Genomic DNA, 13213 nt, shown 5'->3' with positions numbered 1-13213 from the left:
TTTCATAGTGTCCCAGAGATTTTGATATGATGTTTCTTTGTTCTCATTTACCTCTAAGAATTTTTTAATTTCCTTCCTAATATCTTCTGTTATCCATTCATCATATAATAGCATATTGTTTAATCTCCAGATGTTGGAATAGTTTCTGTGTTTTACTCTTTCATTTATTTCTAACTTCAATCCATTATGATCTGATAGAATACATGCTAGTGTCTCTATCTTCTTGTATTTGCTAACATTAGCTTTGTGGCATAATATATGGTCTATTTTAGAGAAGGATCCATGTGCTGCTGAGAAGAAAGTGTATTCGCTCTTGGTTGGATGGTATATTCTATAAATGTCCGTTAAGTCTAAATTATTGATTGTGTTATTGAGATCTATGGTTTCTTTGTTCAATTTTTGTCTGGAAGATCTGTCCAGTGGTGAGAGAGGCGTGTTAAAATCACCTAGTATTATTGTGTTATGGTCTATTTGGTTTCTGAAATTGAGAAGGATTTGTTTGACATACATGGATGAGCCACTGTTTGGGGCATAGATGTTTATGATTGTTATATCTTGCTGATTTATGCTTCCCTTAAGCAGTATGAAATGACCTTCTTTATCCCTTCTGACTAACTTTGGCTTGAAGTCCACACTATCGGAAATGAGGATGGATACTCCAGCTTTTTTGCTGAGTCCATGCGCATGGTATGTTTTTCCCCATCCTTTCACCTTTAGTCTATGGGTATCTTTTTCTATGAGGTGAGTCTCTTACAGGCAACATATTGTTGGATCTTTCTTTTTAATCTAATCTGCCAGTCTATGTCTTTTGATTGATGAATTCAGGCCATTAACATTCAGGGTTATTATAGAGATATGATTTGGTTTCCCGGTCATTTGGTTCATTTTTTAAATTCTATTTATTTATTTCTTTGACACAACTTGTTTCCTCCTTTATTTGACAATTCCTTTAGGATAATTCCTCCCTTTGCTGATTTGCTGCTTTGTTTTTCATCTCTTCCTCATGGAATATTTTGCTGAGAATGTTTTGTAATGCTGGCTTTCTTTTTGTAAATTCTTTTAGCTTTTGTTTATCATGGAAGGATTTTATTTCATCGTCAAATTTGAAGGTAAGTTTTGCTGGGTATAAGATTCTTGGTTGGCATCCATTTTCTTTCAGGGCTTGAAAAATGTTGTTCCAGGCCCTTCTAGCTTTTAGGGTCTGGATTGAAAAATCTGCTGATATCCGTATTGGTTTCCCCCTGAATGTAATTTGGTTCTTTTCTCTCACAGCTTTTAAAATTCTGTCTTTATTTTGTATGTTAGGTATTTTCATTATAATGTGCCTTGGTGTGGGTCTGTTGTAATTTTGTGTATTTGGAGTCCTATAAGCCTCTTGAACTTGATTTTCCATTTCCTTCTTCAGATTTGGGAAATTTTCTGATATTATTTCATTGAATAAATTGTTCATTCCTTTGGCTTGTTTCTCTAGGCCTTCCTCAATCCCAATAATTCTTAAATTTGGCCTTTTCATGATATCCCATAGTTCTTGTAGATTCTGTTCATGATTTCTTACCATCTTCTCTGTTTGTTCAACTTTGTTTTCAAGGTTAAATATTTTGTCTTCAATGTCTGAGGTTCTGTCTTCCAAGTGGTCTAGTCTGTTGCTGATGCTTTCCATTGAGTTTTTTATTTGGTTTATTGTCTCCTTCATTTCAAGGATTTCTGTTTGGTTTTTTTTCAATATCTCTAACTCTTTATTGAAATGATCTTTTGCTTCCTGTATTTGCTCTTTTAACTGTCGATTGGTGCGATCATTCAATGCTTGCATTTGCTCTTTCATCTCCTCGTTTGCTTCTCTGATCATTTTAATTATGTACATTCTGAACTCCTTTTCTGTCATTTCTTCTGCCATGCTGTCATTGGGTTTTATTGATGTAACATCTAGATTTGTTTGCAGCATTTTCTTTCCTTGTTTTCTCATATTGTTCAGGTATCAGTTGACCGCTGAGATATTGCAGATTTCCTCTATTGACTTACAATGTCCCTGACGATTTCTATATATATCCCCCCTTAGCCTTCAGTAGGCTGAAGTCTTGGAGGAAGTTGATAATGCGGAGCTCCACAAGGAAGCTGCCTCTCTAGGAGTGGTGGCCTTCAGGAGGGGTATAATCCCTGCTAGTGGGCAGAGGTGCCTCCACTTGTTGACCAATGGTCATCCAAAGGGGACCTAGGCTGCGGGCTGAGGCAAGGCCTGTTTGGGCCTGAGTCTCTAGTTTTACCGTCCTTGTGGGGAAACCTCACCCGGCAGGGAAGACTCACCCGGTGGGGAGGTCTCGCTGGTCAGTTCCCTCCTAGAGGTTCCCCTCAATTACAGCTACCGCCTGGGCTGGGCTGCCTTCCTCTGCAAAGTTCTCAGGGGCCCGGCCCTACCTCCTGGGCCTGGGAGCCTCACCCTTCGCAGATGAATCTCCTTAGGCTGCCCCTCCTCAGAGAATATGCCCTCAGGCCTGGAACCTTTGCTCCGCCCTAAGCCTGTCTCTGTGCGGCTCTTCCACCCAGAAGCCTCCTAGATCCTGGGACCCTGCTCTGCCCCTAATTGCCTGGCTATGCGGCCCCTCCTCTGAGCAGCCACCTGGGGCCCCGTACAATCTCTCTGAGTCCCAGAGACCCGCCACACGCCTCTTCCTCCAGACAGCTGCCCAGTATTCCGGTGCGGTCACTAGGAGTCCAAGAAACTCACTGCGTGCCTCCACCTCCCACCAACCACCCGTAGCCCTGGGCAATCAATCACTCCGAGTCGAAGTGACCCTCCCCGTTCCTCCTCCTCCTCCAGATAACCCCCCGAGTGTTCAGGAGTGGTCGCTCTGGGTGGCTCTGAATCCACGTGACCCGCTGCACGGGTCCTATGGGCAACCGCCCGGAGCTCTTGGTGCGGCCACTCAAGACCAAGCGACCCACCACGCTTCCTCTCCAGGCAGCCCCCCTGTGTTCAGGCGCTGTCCCTTTAAGTCCAAACAACTCACCACTCGCCTTCTCCTCTGAGCAGCCGCCTGGAGCGCCAATGCAGTCACTGCGAGTCCAAAGGACCCGCCGCGCTTCTCCTCCTCCTCCTCCGAGCAGGCCCCGGGGTTCAGAAGTGGTCCGAGTCCAAACAGCCCGCCACGCAGCCTCTCCTCTGGCAACCGCCTGAAGCTCTGGTGTAGTCACCCCGAATCCAAGCGGCCGCGTTCCTCTTCCTCCTCCTCGTCCTCAGGGCAGGCCCCGGGGTTCAGAAGCGTCGTTCTGAGTCCAAACAGCTCGCCGTGGAGTTTCTCCTCTGGCAACCACCTGTAGCTCTGGTGCAGTCTCTCCGAATCCAAGTGGCCACGCTCCTCCTCCTCCTCCTCAGGGCAGGCCCCGGTGTCCTGAGTCCACACAGCTCTCCTCGCCACTCCTCCCCTGGGCAGCCGCCGGATCCCCAGTGGTTGCTCCGAGTCCCAGCGCTGTGCCGAGCGGCCTCCTTTTCGGCGCTCCTAGTTGTCCGAGGTCACTGCTCCAGCGGGGGGAGGGGCGTCTCACTGGCAGCTCTACTTCACAAAGTTTCCTGCGTTCCGGGACCACTGTCCCATCCGGGACGCCTCCCCAATGGGAGAGACTCACCCGGCTGCTTTGAGTTGGTCCCAAGTGTCTCAATATCTCCTCTTTTGAATCCTGAGTCCTGGAGCAACATGAAATGCAGCCACCCTCTAGGCCGCCATCTTACATCAGGCTCAGCCTATGTTTTGATTGTTATTGAGTATAACCTGAGCACCAGGATTTTGAAAAGCTCTTTGGGTGATTCTGGTTGGTTTGAGTTGATTAATGTTATCAAATTATCCTTGTAGAACTTCACCTGAGAAGGTGTACATTTTTTGTTAAAGTTGGGCAGGTCATCTAAATTCCATGGGACCCACTACATCTATCCAAGTCACCTGGTAATAATTCTTAGGCATCCATTGCAATGTGACCCATTTTTTTTCTAAAAAACTATTTAAACTTGTTTCAAGTCACTGCTGAATTATTCTTCTAGTGGAAAAGGAATTTTATGATAACTTCTTTTGTGAGATTACGTTAGACAGTGAGTTCTCTTAATAGAAAATTTAGTAAATAGTCATGGTGTCATCTCAAGTATATGTAAGTAGGATGGACTATAGTAATCATCACTGTCTAGGTCAAACCTTTGAAGTGCTCAGTTCTGTCTTTGTCTTTTGATACTGTTGTGTCCTTCTGACTTCTTTGAATACAGTGAGGGAGAATTAGAAGTAAAAGGGACTCAAGGTCATTCTCCAACTACTCATTACATAAGTGAAGACAGTATGTGCCAAAGAGATTAAGTGACTTTTCCAAGGCCATGCATCCAAAAGTAGCAAAAGCTATGTAACATATGAGTCTTCATTATCTACAGGCTCTGGGTTGAGTACTTCAAATGGATTATCTCCTTATGTCATTTAATCCTAAACAACACTATCAAGTTGGCATTGCAATCATCCCTACTTTATAGGCAATGACATTGAGGTTCAAAGAAGTTGAATAGTGGGCCTGTGGTCCATAGTGACCCATGAATGCCAGCAGTTGTCTACAAGTCTGTTCCTTCAAGCCCTTTGATAGGCTGCCTCTGTAGTCAGTGCAGAACTGGAACTGAATTTTGATTACCTTATTACTTTTTGATTAATGGCTGCTGTTTTATCTACTTATCCTTTTATACAGTTATAAAAGAAAATGAAATTAATGAAAAATGACTTTCCATTTGACATTGTCATTTAATGAACTTTTAATAACTAAAATTACATTACTTGCTTACTAACATAATTATGCAGGTGTGTGTTATATTCCTAATAGTAAGATTTCCTTATGAGATTGTTTTTTGCTTTAGATAAAAGACACTTAATTTGTCAGGGGGCTTAGATAAAAGTTGAAACTGTATCTGTATTAAAAAATATCAGGATTTGATCACCATTTGGACCACTACCACCAAAAAAAAGAAAAAGATACTAATATGAAATATTTTTCTGACATTAGTTTTGGTTGGTTTTATAAATACATTTATATAGAATGAACTCATAGATTTATATTCCATTTCCAATTTCAGTTTCTAGTTCCCCATTAGGAAATCGATGTTTATAGATAGCATAAGCCTTACTAGCTAGTGATCTAAAATGAAGGAAAAGATCTTCAAGATTATATCCAAATTTCTTTTTCCCCTTTAATTTTAATTTTAAATCTCTTAAATTGAGAGGTTAACCTAGTTACTTAGTTTAATTTTGTTATTAATGAGGAGATTCATAAAGACTTTTCAAACATATGTTGTTAATGTCCTTCAGCTGGAGTTGGCTGTGTCTGAAGCTAAAGAGAAGTGGAAAAGTGAGCTTGAAAATATGAAGAAAAATGTAACACCTGGCAAGGAACTGGAAGAGAAGATTCTTTCTCTCCAAAAGGAGCTGGAGTTAAAGAACAAGGAAGTCCCTGTGGTTGTCAGGGCGGAATTGGCTAAGGCCTGGAGTGAGTGGAACAGAGAAAAGCAAGAAGAAATCCACAAAATTCAAGAACAAAATGAGCAAGATTACCGGCAGTTTTTAGATGATCATCGAAGTAAAATTAATGAAGTGCTTGCAACAGCTAAAGAAGACTTTATGAAACAAAAAACTGAACTACTTCTCCAAAAGGAGACAGAATTACAAGCTTGCCTGGATCAGAGCCGTAGAGAGTGGACAGTGCAGGAAGCCAGGCGGATCCAACTGGAAATCCATCAGTATGAGGAAGACGTCCTGACTGTGGTTGAACTTCTCTTAAGGGAAACCCAAAAGGAGTACGTCAGTGGTTCAGAGAATAAGGAGCTTTTGGAAATCATGTCAACTTGTTCTTCAAAGTGGTTGTCTGTACAATATTTTGAGAAACTAAAAGTCTGTATACAGAAAGTACTTCAAGACACAGTCTCCTTACTTAAAGAAAATACCAGCCCAGAAGGGGAAAAGGTACGTTCCTGAGAGTAAAAAGAGCTGTTGGATGTCAAGGATGACTGTAGAAGTCGCATATGGTATTTTTTTCCTTTCTTTACTGGTGGTTTAAAACACCTTTGGTAGAAAATCTAAAGGACTGTATATTTTTGTTGCCAAAGAACCTTTACTGCTTCATAGTGCCACAAAGTGAGGCAGAGTTTTTAGCCTCTAGATGTCTTGTTTTAAAAATTTTTAATTTTTTATTACTTTTATTTAGCTTTTAATTTTTTACAGACTGCATTTTGATTCATTGTACACAAATGGGGTACATAATTTCGTTTCTGTGGTTACACAATGTAGATTCATACCATTCGTGTAATCACACATGTACATAGGGTAATGAAGTCTGTCTCATTCCACCATTTTTCATGCCCCCCTCCCTCTCATTTTCTTCTACATATTCTAAAGTTCCCCCATTAGACATCTTTTTCCTAAAAAAGTAAACATGCTTTTCTTTGCAAGGGTGAGATTTCAGAAACTGAATAACTCTTGTTCCTATTTTTTGTTTTCTGAACCTAACACTTTAAGAAATATGTATCATATTAAATTATAGTTTCTTAAAAGCTTCGGAAGAGTTTGGAAACCTATTTCTTGCCCTCAATAAATTTGTCTTATTTAGGCAAAAAATACCAACCAAGTACAAAAAGTATTGAAACACAAACAAACAATAAGAGGTGTATGTCTCACACACCCAAATCCCTAAAGTTCAGTTTCACTGGTGCAACCCATATGTGCATGTAGAATGGATTAATTGTATTCTTTTAGTTGTAGAAGTATTCTCTGAGTCACTTTAAGTTTGTGTGAAAGATCTAATAAAAACTGAAGTCTTGCTACCTTATAATTTTTTAAAAAATGAGGTAGGCATGAAAGATCCAGAATGATGTTCTAAGTATTGTAACCAGCCAGTGTCAGCATGTGGAAAACATGTCAGTATTATCAGGTTGTTGGAGACAAAAGTTGAGACATATGAATTAAGGTCCATTAGGATATCATTATTAAAGATTTTTCAAGGCCACAATTGAGAATTTTATTTTAATACCTACAGGAAAGAGTTATAAGCTAGGAAAAGAAACTGAGTTCCAGTCATTTGGTGATTATCAGTTTATTGTTTGGGCAAACATATACCATAGTTGTTCAATCGGGGGAAAGAAAACAAATCAGTCCCTGGCCTGGTTCCTTAGATTTGGGTACAAGATATGCATGACACAGCTGGGCCTTTCTATATCCAGCATGTGAAAAAGTACAGAATTTTTAGAAACAGAGGGACCTAAAAGATCGGTTCACATCATTCCAGTTCACCCCAAATGATGCTTTTTCCTTGATTTCACATAGACTTCAATCTTGAGTAGTTGCCTTCAATATAAAAACAACTAGATAAGATTGTTTCCTGTGAGCACTGCTTAATCCTTTATTGAGAATCTTTGGAGAAAAAAGAAATTAAAATAACATTATCCATAGCAGGTTTTAGGATGAGAAGTGATGAGAACATCATGTTAATGTTTTCAAATTTGTTCTCCCGAAAAGACAATCTCTGCTTTGAAAACGAAGAAACTGTACCACCTTTCTTCTGCCATTTATATATTTTGTTGACATTGTAGTTGTAATGAATTTGACCCCTGCTTTAGTGAGAATATTCTCAATTTTCAAAATTGTGCGGAATACAAACACATACACACACACAATCAACCTGAGACCTGAGGTGTTTTTACAGGGCTTACAGTTGTACACACAGTTTAAGATTATCTGTATGACTTAATGTGGCTCACAGTTCTGTGGAGAGAGAATCACATAATCTGGCTAAGAATTTAGCTTTTGTTGGGTGGGTCAGATTCCATTCCTGAGAAGCTGACTTTGAAGTGCCTAATCTGGCATTTGTCATAGAAATAATATTTGACCTTCTGTCATTTTCAAGCTAGCTTAGCTCAGGATGTTGAGGTAAATCCATGATTATAAATTTGCAATATAGGTGCCATAAATATAAATAACTATAATTTATTAAATCTGTAGTACTTAGAATTATTCATGGAAAGTAAAAGTGGAAAAATTGTGTATATAAAGAAAGTCCTCACTAAAACAGCTAAATTGATTAAAAGTTTCCTGAAAAAAAAAAAAATTTCCTGGAATGGAGAGGATAGAGTGATTGGAAAATATAGATTTTAAGAAAATGAATGCCTTATCAAAATATATTAATGTAACAGTTCTTAATGGATAAAAGAAAAATATCAATCAGGATAAAATTTTCTAGCAAACTTAAGAATGTATATTCTATTTTTTCTTCCAAAGTCAAGTTAAAATTAAGACAAAAAGGTTTTTGCTTTCCTACCTTTTTTTGTCATCTTGGCTTTTCTTTTCCAATTTTGAGTGGAAGCCAGAGATATGATAGCCTTTGGATAGTTTTTATTTCTCTGATGGGCCTCAGTCTCAGCCTTTGATTGTGTGTAGTGAGCCTTTTCTCTGTAATTCCCAACTGCTGCTGCTTTGGGACACCATAGATGGGCTTCCTGACGCTCAGTGAGTGGGTTTCTCAGAATCAAAATTCAGGCTTCTAGAATCAAGCAGAGAATATGTGTTTTAAGTATTTAAATAAGATTGCTTTAAAACACTATGTGTTCTGTTCCTTTGGGATTTTATAATTGCCCCAAATCTGAAAATACTACCTTTAAAAATCAGTGAGTTTAATCAGCTGTATTACCTGTCATAGGAACTGAAGCACAAAATGTAGTAAACATTAGTGAAGAAATGGTCTTGTGCAAGATGTTTAACTTAGTTAAAACTCAATTTCTGTCTTTAACTTGGAATTTGATTGGCATTTCTTATCTAATGACAGTATATGTTAAAGTACTTAGAAGCATGTAAGTACTTTGTAAGTTTAAAATTACATTTATTGTTTTTTTCAATTCAGAGGTTGGTATTATAGTTACTAATGAATTTGACCCCTGCTGCAATGAAAATGTTCTAGATTTTCAAGAATAATTCTGATTTCATATTGTTTGTCCTGTAGTTTGATTACATAAACTATTCAAAGTCTCTCAAATTCATATATAAATAAATGTGTAAACTTTACCTCCTATCTCTGTCATAGCAGGCCCATCAGACCCTCTGTTGGATGGTTGTTTCTCACAGTGTTACATGAATCTCGTCACTCTGCTACAGACTAGCTAGTCTGTGACAAGATTCATGCAACACTCTGAGAAAAACATTAGTGATAGTTCGAGCACAATTGTTTTCAGGCAATGTTTTTTTTTAATATTAATATTTTAGATAGAAATTTGTATAGACATTTTCGTGGGGGGTATTAACTATGAAGATAATTTATTTCAGAGAAATATGGCCAAGATCTCTATGAATCCTGCCAGCGGGGGTAGTGGGAGAGGAGATCCTGGAGTCCTAGGTGGCCTTCCTGCACCAAGTTCCGGATACCAAGCACAGCCTTTGGCCTTGCAAGAAGCAGAAGCTGGTAATTAGATTTTGTTTCCATCAGTCTCTATAATATCTGTAATCACTATTCCAGAGGGGCACCTTGAGGATAACAGGAAATCAAAGATGTGAACAGTTTTCTGAGCGAACAAATGTATAAAATTACTCTGACTTAATGTCTATCTTCTCCTTAGATTTTATTTTGTATTTAGAGGACAGAGTTGAATTAGACCTTCTTCTTCTGCCTTTTTATGTATTTTACTCCATTCATGTGATTCTGTTGTAATTACAAGGAGAATAATGAGAGTTTTAATAGAGCAGTCACATTTTTATTCCCTGACTATTGAGAAATTAAGGGTTTCATATAAGAGAATTGCCAACTAATGGAGACTTTTTCATTCAAGTTACTGGAGTTTATATCAACCATTTGTTAATGGAAATCTTTCTGAAGTATATGAGATATTTTCTAACTTATTTGTATGCTTTTTTTAGGGCAGGGACAGTATTTTTAATCTCTTCCTTTCCAACACATGATGAAGTGAAGGATGCAGAGTTTGTATTCCTTGAACATTTGATGAATTAATAATTTAGCCTAAATTTAGTGGCTTTGACTTGTCATTATGAAAAAGATTATACTGTACCACAGCCCCTTATATTCAGAGCTAACTAAGGAATGTTGGGTTTATATTGCCTCTTTACTGAAATTTTTGAGCTAGGAATTGGAAATCCTTAATGAACTTGCATCTTTTTTAGCATATTGATCCCTTGCAGCCTGCTCCTGCCCTCCACACACAGCTGCCATTCTTTTTGTTTGCTGTTTCCATTGTAACCTTAGAAAGAACCAGCAATTTCCAGGGCAAATTGCACATAAAAAGTTATTTACCTTAGTTTCCACCTTTGTAACTCAGTAGACATATGTTACCCTAATTGCAGATTAATCTCTACCTGTCCTAAGAGGTCAGTTGACAGTTACTTTCCCCCTTGTTCATAGACCCTTTTCCTGTGCTTCTGGGTTCTTATTGCCAGTTAGGTTGAGGGTAATGCTACCTGAATTTGAATTTTGCTTCATACTTTTTATGTTATATCATATTTGGAATAGCCTGAAGGTTATATTTTAATCTGTGAAATGGGTAGAAACAAAACTTAAATGATATTTAGCTTTGGGAAGTTCTGTGAAAGAAATTAGTCATAAAAAATTAGATTTGACTGAAGATAAATCATACTATAAAATGATTTCTTTTTCCTTCTTTAGTCTTTTTCCCTTAAAAACAAACACATTAATATATTTATGTAGGAAGAATTAAATCCAGGGTTGAGGATATAACTCAGTGGCAGGTGTTTGCCTAGTTTATATGCAAGACCCTGGGTTTGATTCCCAGCACAGAAAAAGGAAGGAAGGAAGGAAGGAAAGGAGGGAGGAGAACATAGTCCTTGACAATCCTAGCATCAGAGAGTGCTACTACTCATGGTTTTATTATAGTCTTTTAATAGCCTATTATTTTATAAGTAATTTAAACATTAATTGTGAAATACTTAATAATGCAAAGAATACATGTAATGCAGAGGTAAGTCATGAAACCTAACAACCAGGAACTCAGTGTAGAATATCACCAATGCTGTTAACCTACAGTTCCATACCCACAGCTTCCTCCAAACTGAGGTAACAAATATTCCAGTTTTTAAAAATTATTCTCCTACTTTATGTTTCATTCAAATATATATGCTCTCAAAAAATTGTTGCTTCATTTTATGTCTAAACATTATAAAGAGATTTTTTTGTAACTTACTCTGTTCCCATTTAATATCATGCTGCCGATTTGTCTGCGTATAGCTGTAGTTCATTCATTTCTGTTACCTGAATATTTTCTAATTGTGTTTTCTTTTGTTAATGGGCATTTGCTTGGTTTCTGATTTTACAACAGTATTTTAAATGAAAAATTTAAAATCAGAGCTGGGCATGGTAGCACATGCTTGTAATTCCAGCTATTAAGGAGTGTAGGCGGAGGATGGCAAGTTTGAGGCCAACCTTTGCAACATAGGAAGACCCTGTTTCAAAATTTAAAAAAAAAATTTTAAAGTGTTGGGATGTAACTCAGTGATTGAGTGTCCCTGTGTTCAATTCCCAGTGCTGGAACAAACAAAACAAAACCAACAATCATAGGAAAAAGATGTTTATCTATCTCTGTCTCTATCTCTATATACCTATCTATGTGTGTGTATATATATCAGTGTATGGTACCATTGTGATGCTTCATTGATCTCTTGATGCTCATGAACATAATTGGTTCCATTTCATGAAACTAAAAAGTCAGGAGGGAGTGAACAATAATTTTGTTGGACTAGTGACTTTATATTAATATTTTAGATATTGGTCTCTTAGTATATGCTAATTTGTGTTTCTACTTTATTACTTTATATCTATGGTCATAATCTACCTTTTGTATCATTTTCATATTATTGTAATTTTCTGATTTATATATATTACTTATGACAATACCTGTTATTTATTATATACTTGCTTATGCCTATACAATTTTTATACATTTGTGTCTCCGAGTAATTTTTAATCATTTTCTAAAATTTGGAGATAATTTCAAACTTTTAGAAAAGTAGCAAAAATAAAAGCAGTTACATAGAACACTTATGTACCCTTTAACTAGAGAGATGTGTTGATAATATTTTACCCTTTTGGTGCTCTTTAGTGTGTATGTATATGTGAATTTTATTTTTTTCTGAACCATTTGAGGGTGACATGTATGCATTGTGACCTTTCATGCCTAACTACCTGTCTCAATTTTCCAAGAATAAGAATATTGTCTTGCATAACATAACACAATTTAACATTAGAAAAAGGTATCAATCTGCTGTTTGTACTCTAATTTTGTGAACTGACCTGATAATGTCTTTTATAACATTTTCCCCTCCACTATTGGAGTCTGTTTGAGGCCAGATATTATATTTAGTAGTCATGGGTTTTAGCCTCTAGTTCAGAACATTCCCCTAGCCTTTGTATCTTTTATAGCTTTCTTGAGAGAAGTATCCTCTGTTCTCTTGCCCTTTGTTTATCAGAACTTCTATTGTTTTGGGTTTGTCTTGTGTTTCTTCATGATTAGATTCATATCCTGCTTTCTAGGCTGGAACGCTACATGGGTGATGTGTCATTGCATTTGTAGGCACATCGTGTCTATTGTCTTATTGGTGAGGTTTGTTTTGATCACTTGGTTAAAGGTTGTTCGATTTCTTCATTATATACTTATTGGGGTTCCCCCCCCTTTGCAACTAATAACTATCTGTGAGGAGACACGTTTTAGACCATGCAAATAGCCTCATAAAATTTTCTCTTAGTTTTGGCAGTCATTGGTGTTTCTTGCCAGATCCATTCTTTATCAAGCTGATTACAAAATGATAATTTTCTAACTCCAGGCTTTCCTGCATTTTTACCATGTTGCTATAATTAAAAATCCTCCTGTTTCATTTGCTGTGATCCATCTATCTACCTACTTATTAGCCTGCACGTTCATCTGTTCAGAGGACTATTGATCTGATTCACAGATTCCTATTTTTTCCCAAGCTTTATAATTCATTAGTATATTTAATTAGTGCTCAAATTGTCCCATATTCGGCTAGTGGAGCACTTTGAAACTGGCTCCTATATCCTATGTCATATCTACATTTTTGTACCATCTTACTTTCTTCATGGCAAGATATTTCAATTTCATTTAGTATATACCCTCTTCCAGTACTGGAGTCAGCAATTTCTCAAAGGTCCCTGGTTCCTTTTAGTGTTGAGTGGTATTCAA

General features: G+C 37.6%; 1 protein-coding gene across 19 annotated transcripts in view; it reads left to right on the top strand.

The window, feature by feature from the left end:
* CEP152 (centrosomal protein 152) overlaps window positions 1-13213 on the top strand; it is a 90483-nt gene that overhangs the window by 66249 nt on the left and 11021 nt on the right. For all 19 annotated transcript variants that reach the window (XM_079130224.1, XM_079130222.1, XM_079130221.1 and 16 more), the window contains 2 exons: window positions 5322-5972; window positions 9318-9453. In XM_079130224.1, coding sequence (XP_078986350.1) covers window positions 5322-5972; window positions 9318-9453 — 787 coding nt within the window. The remainder of the gene's footprint in view (window positions 1-5321; window positions 5973-9317; window positions 9454-13213) is intronic.

Source organism: Sciurus vulgaris (assembly GCF_902686455.1).
Source record: "Sciurus vulgaris genome assembly, chromosome: 2".
NCBI classification, from domain to species: domain Eukaryota; kingdom Metazoa; phylum Chordata; class Mammalia; order Rodentia; family Sciuridae; genus Sciurus; species Sciurus vulgaris.
This window is presented reverse-complemented; position numbering and strand designations above follow the sequence as displayed.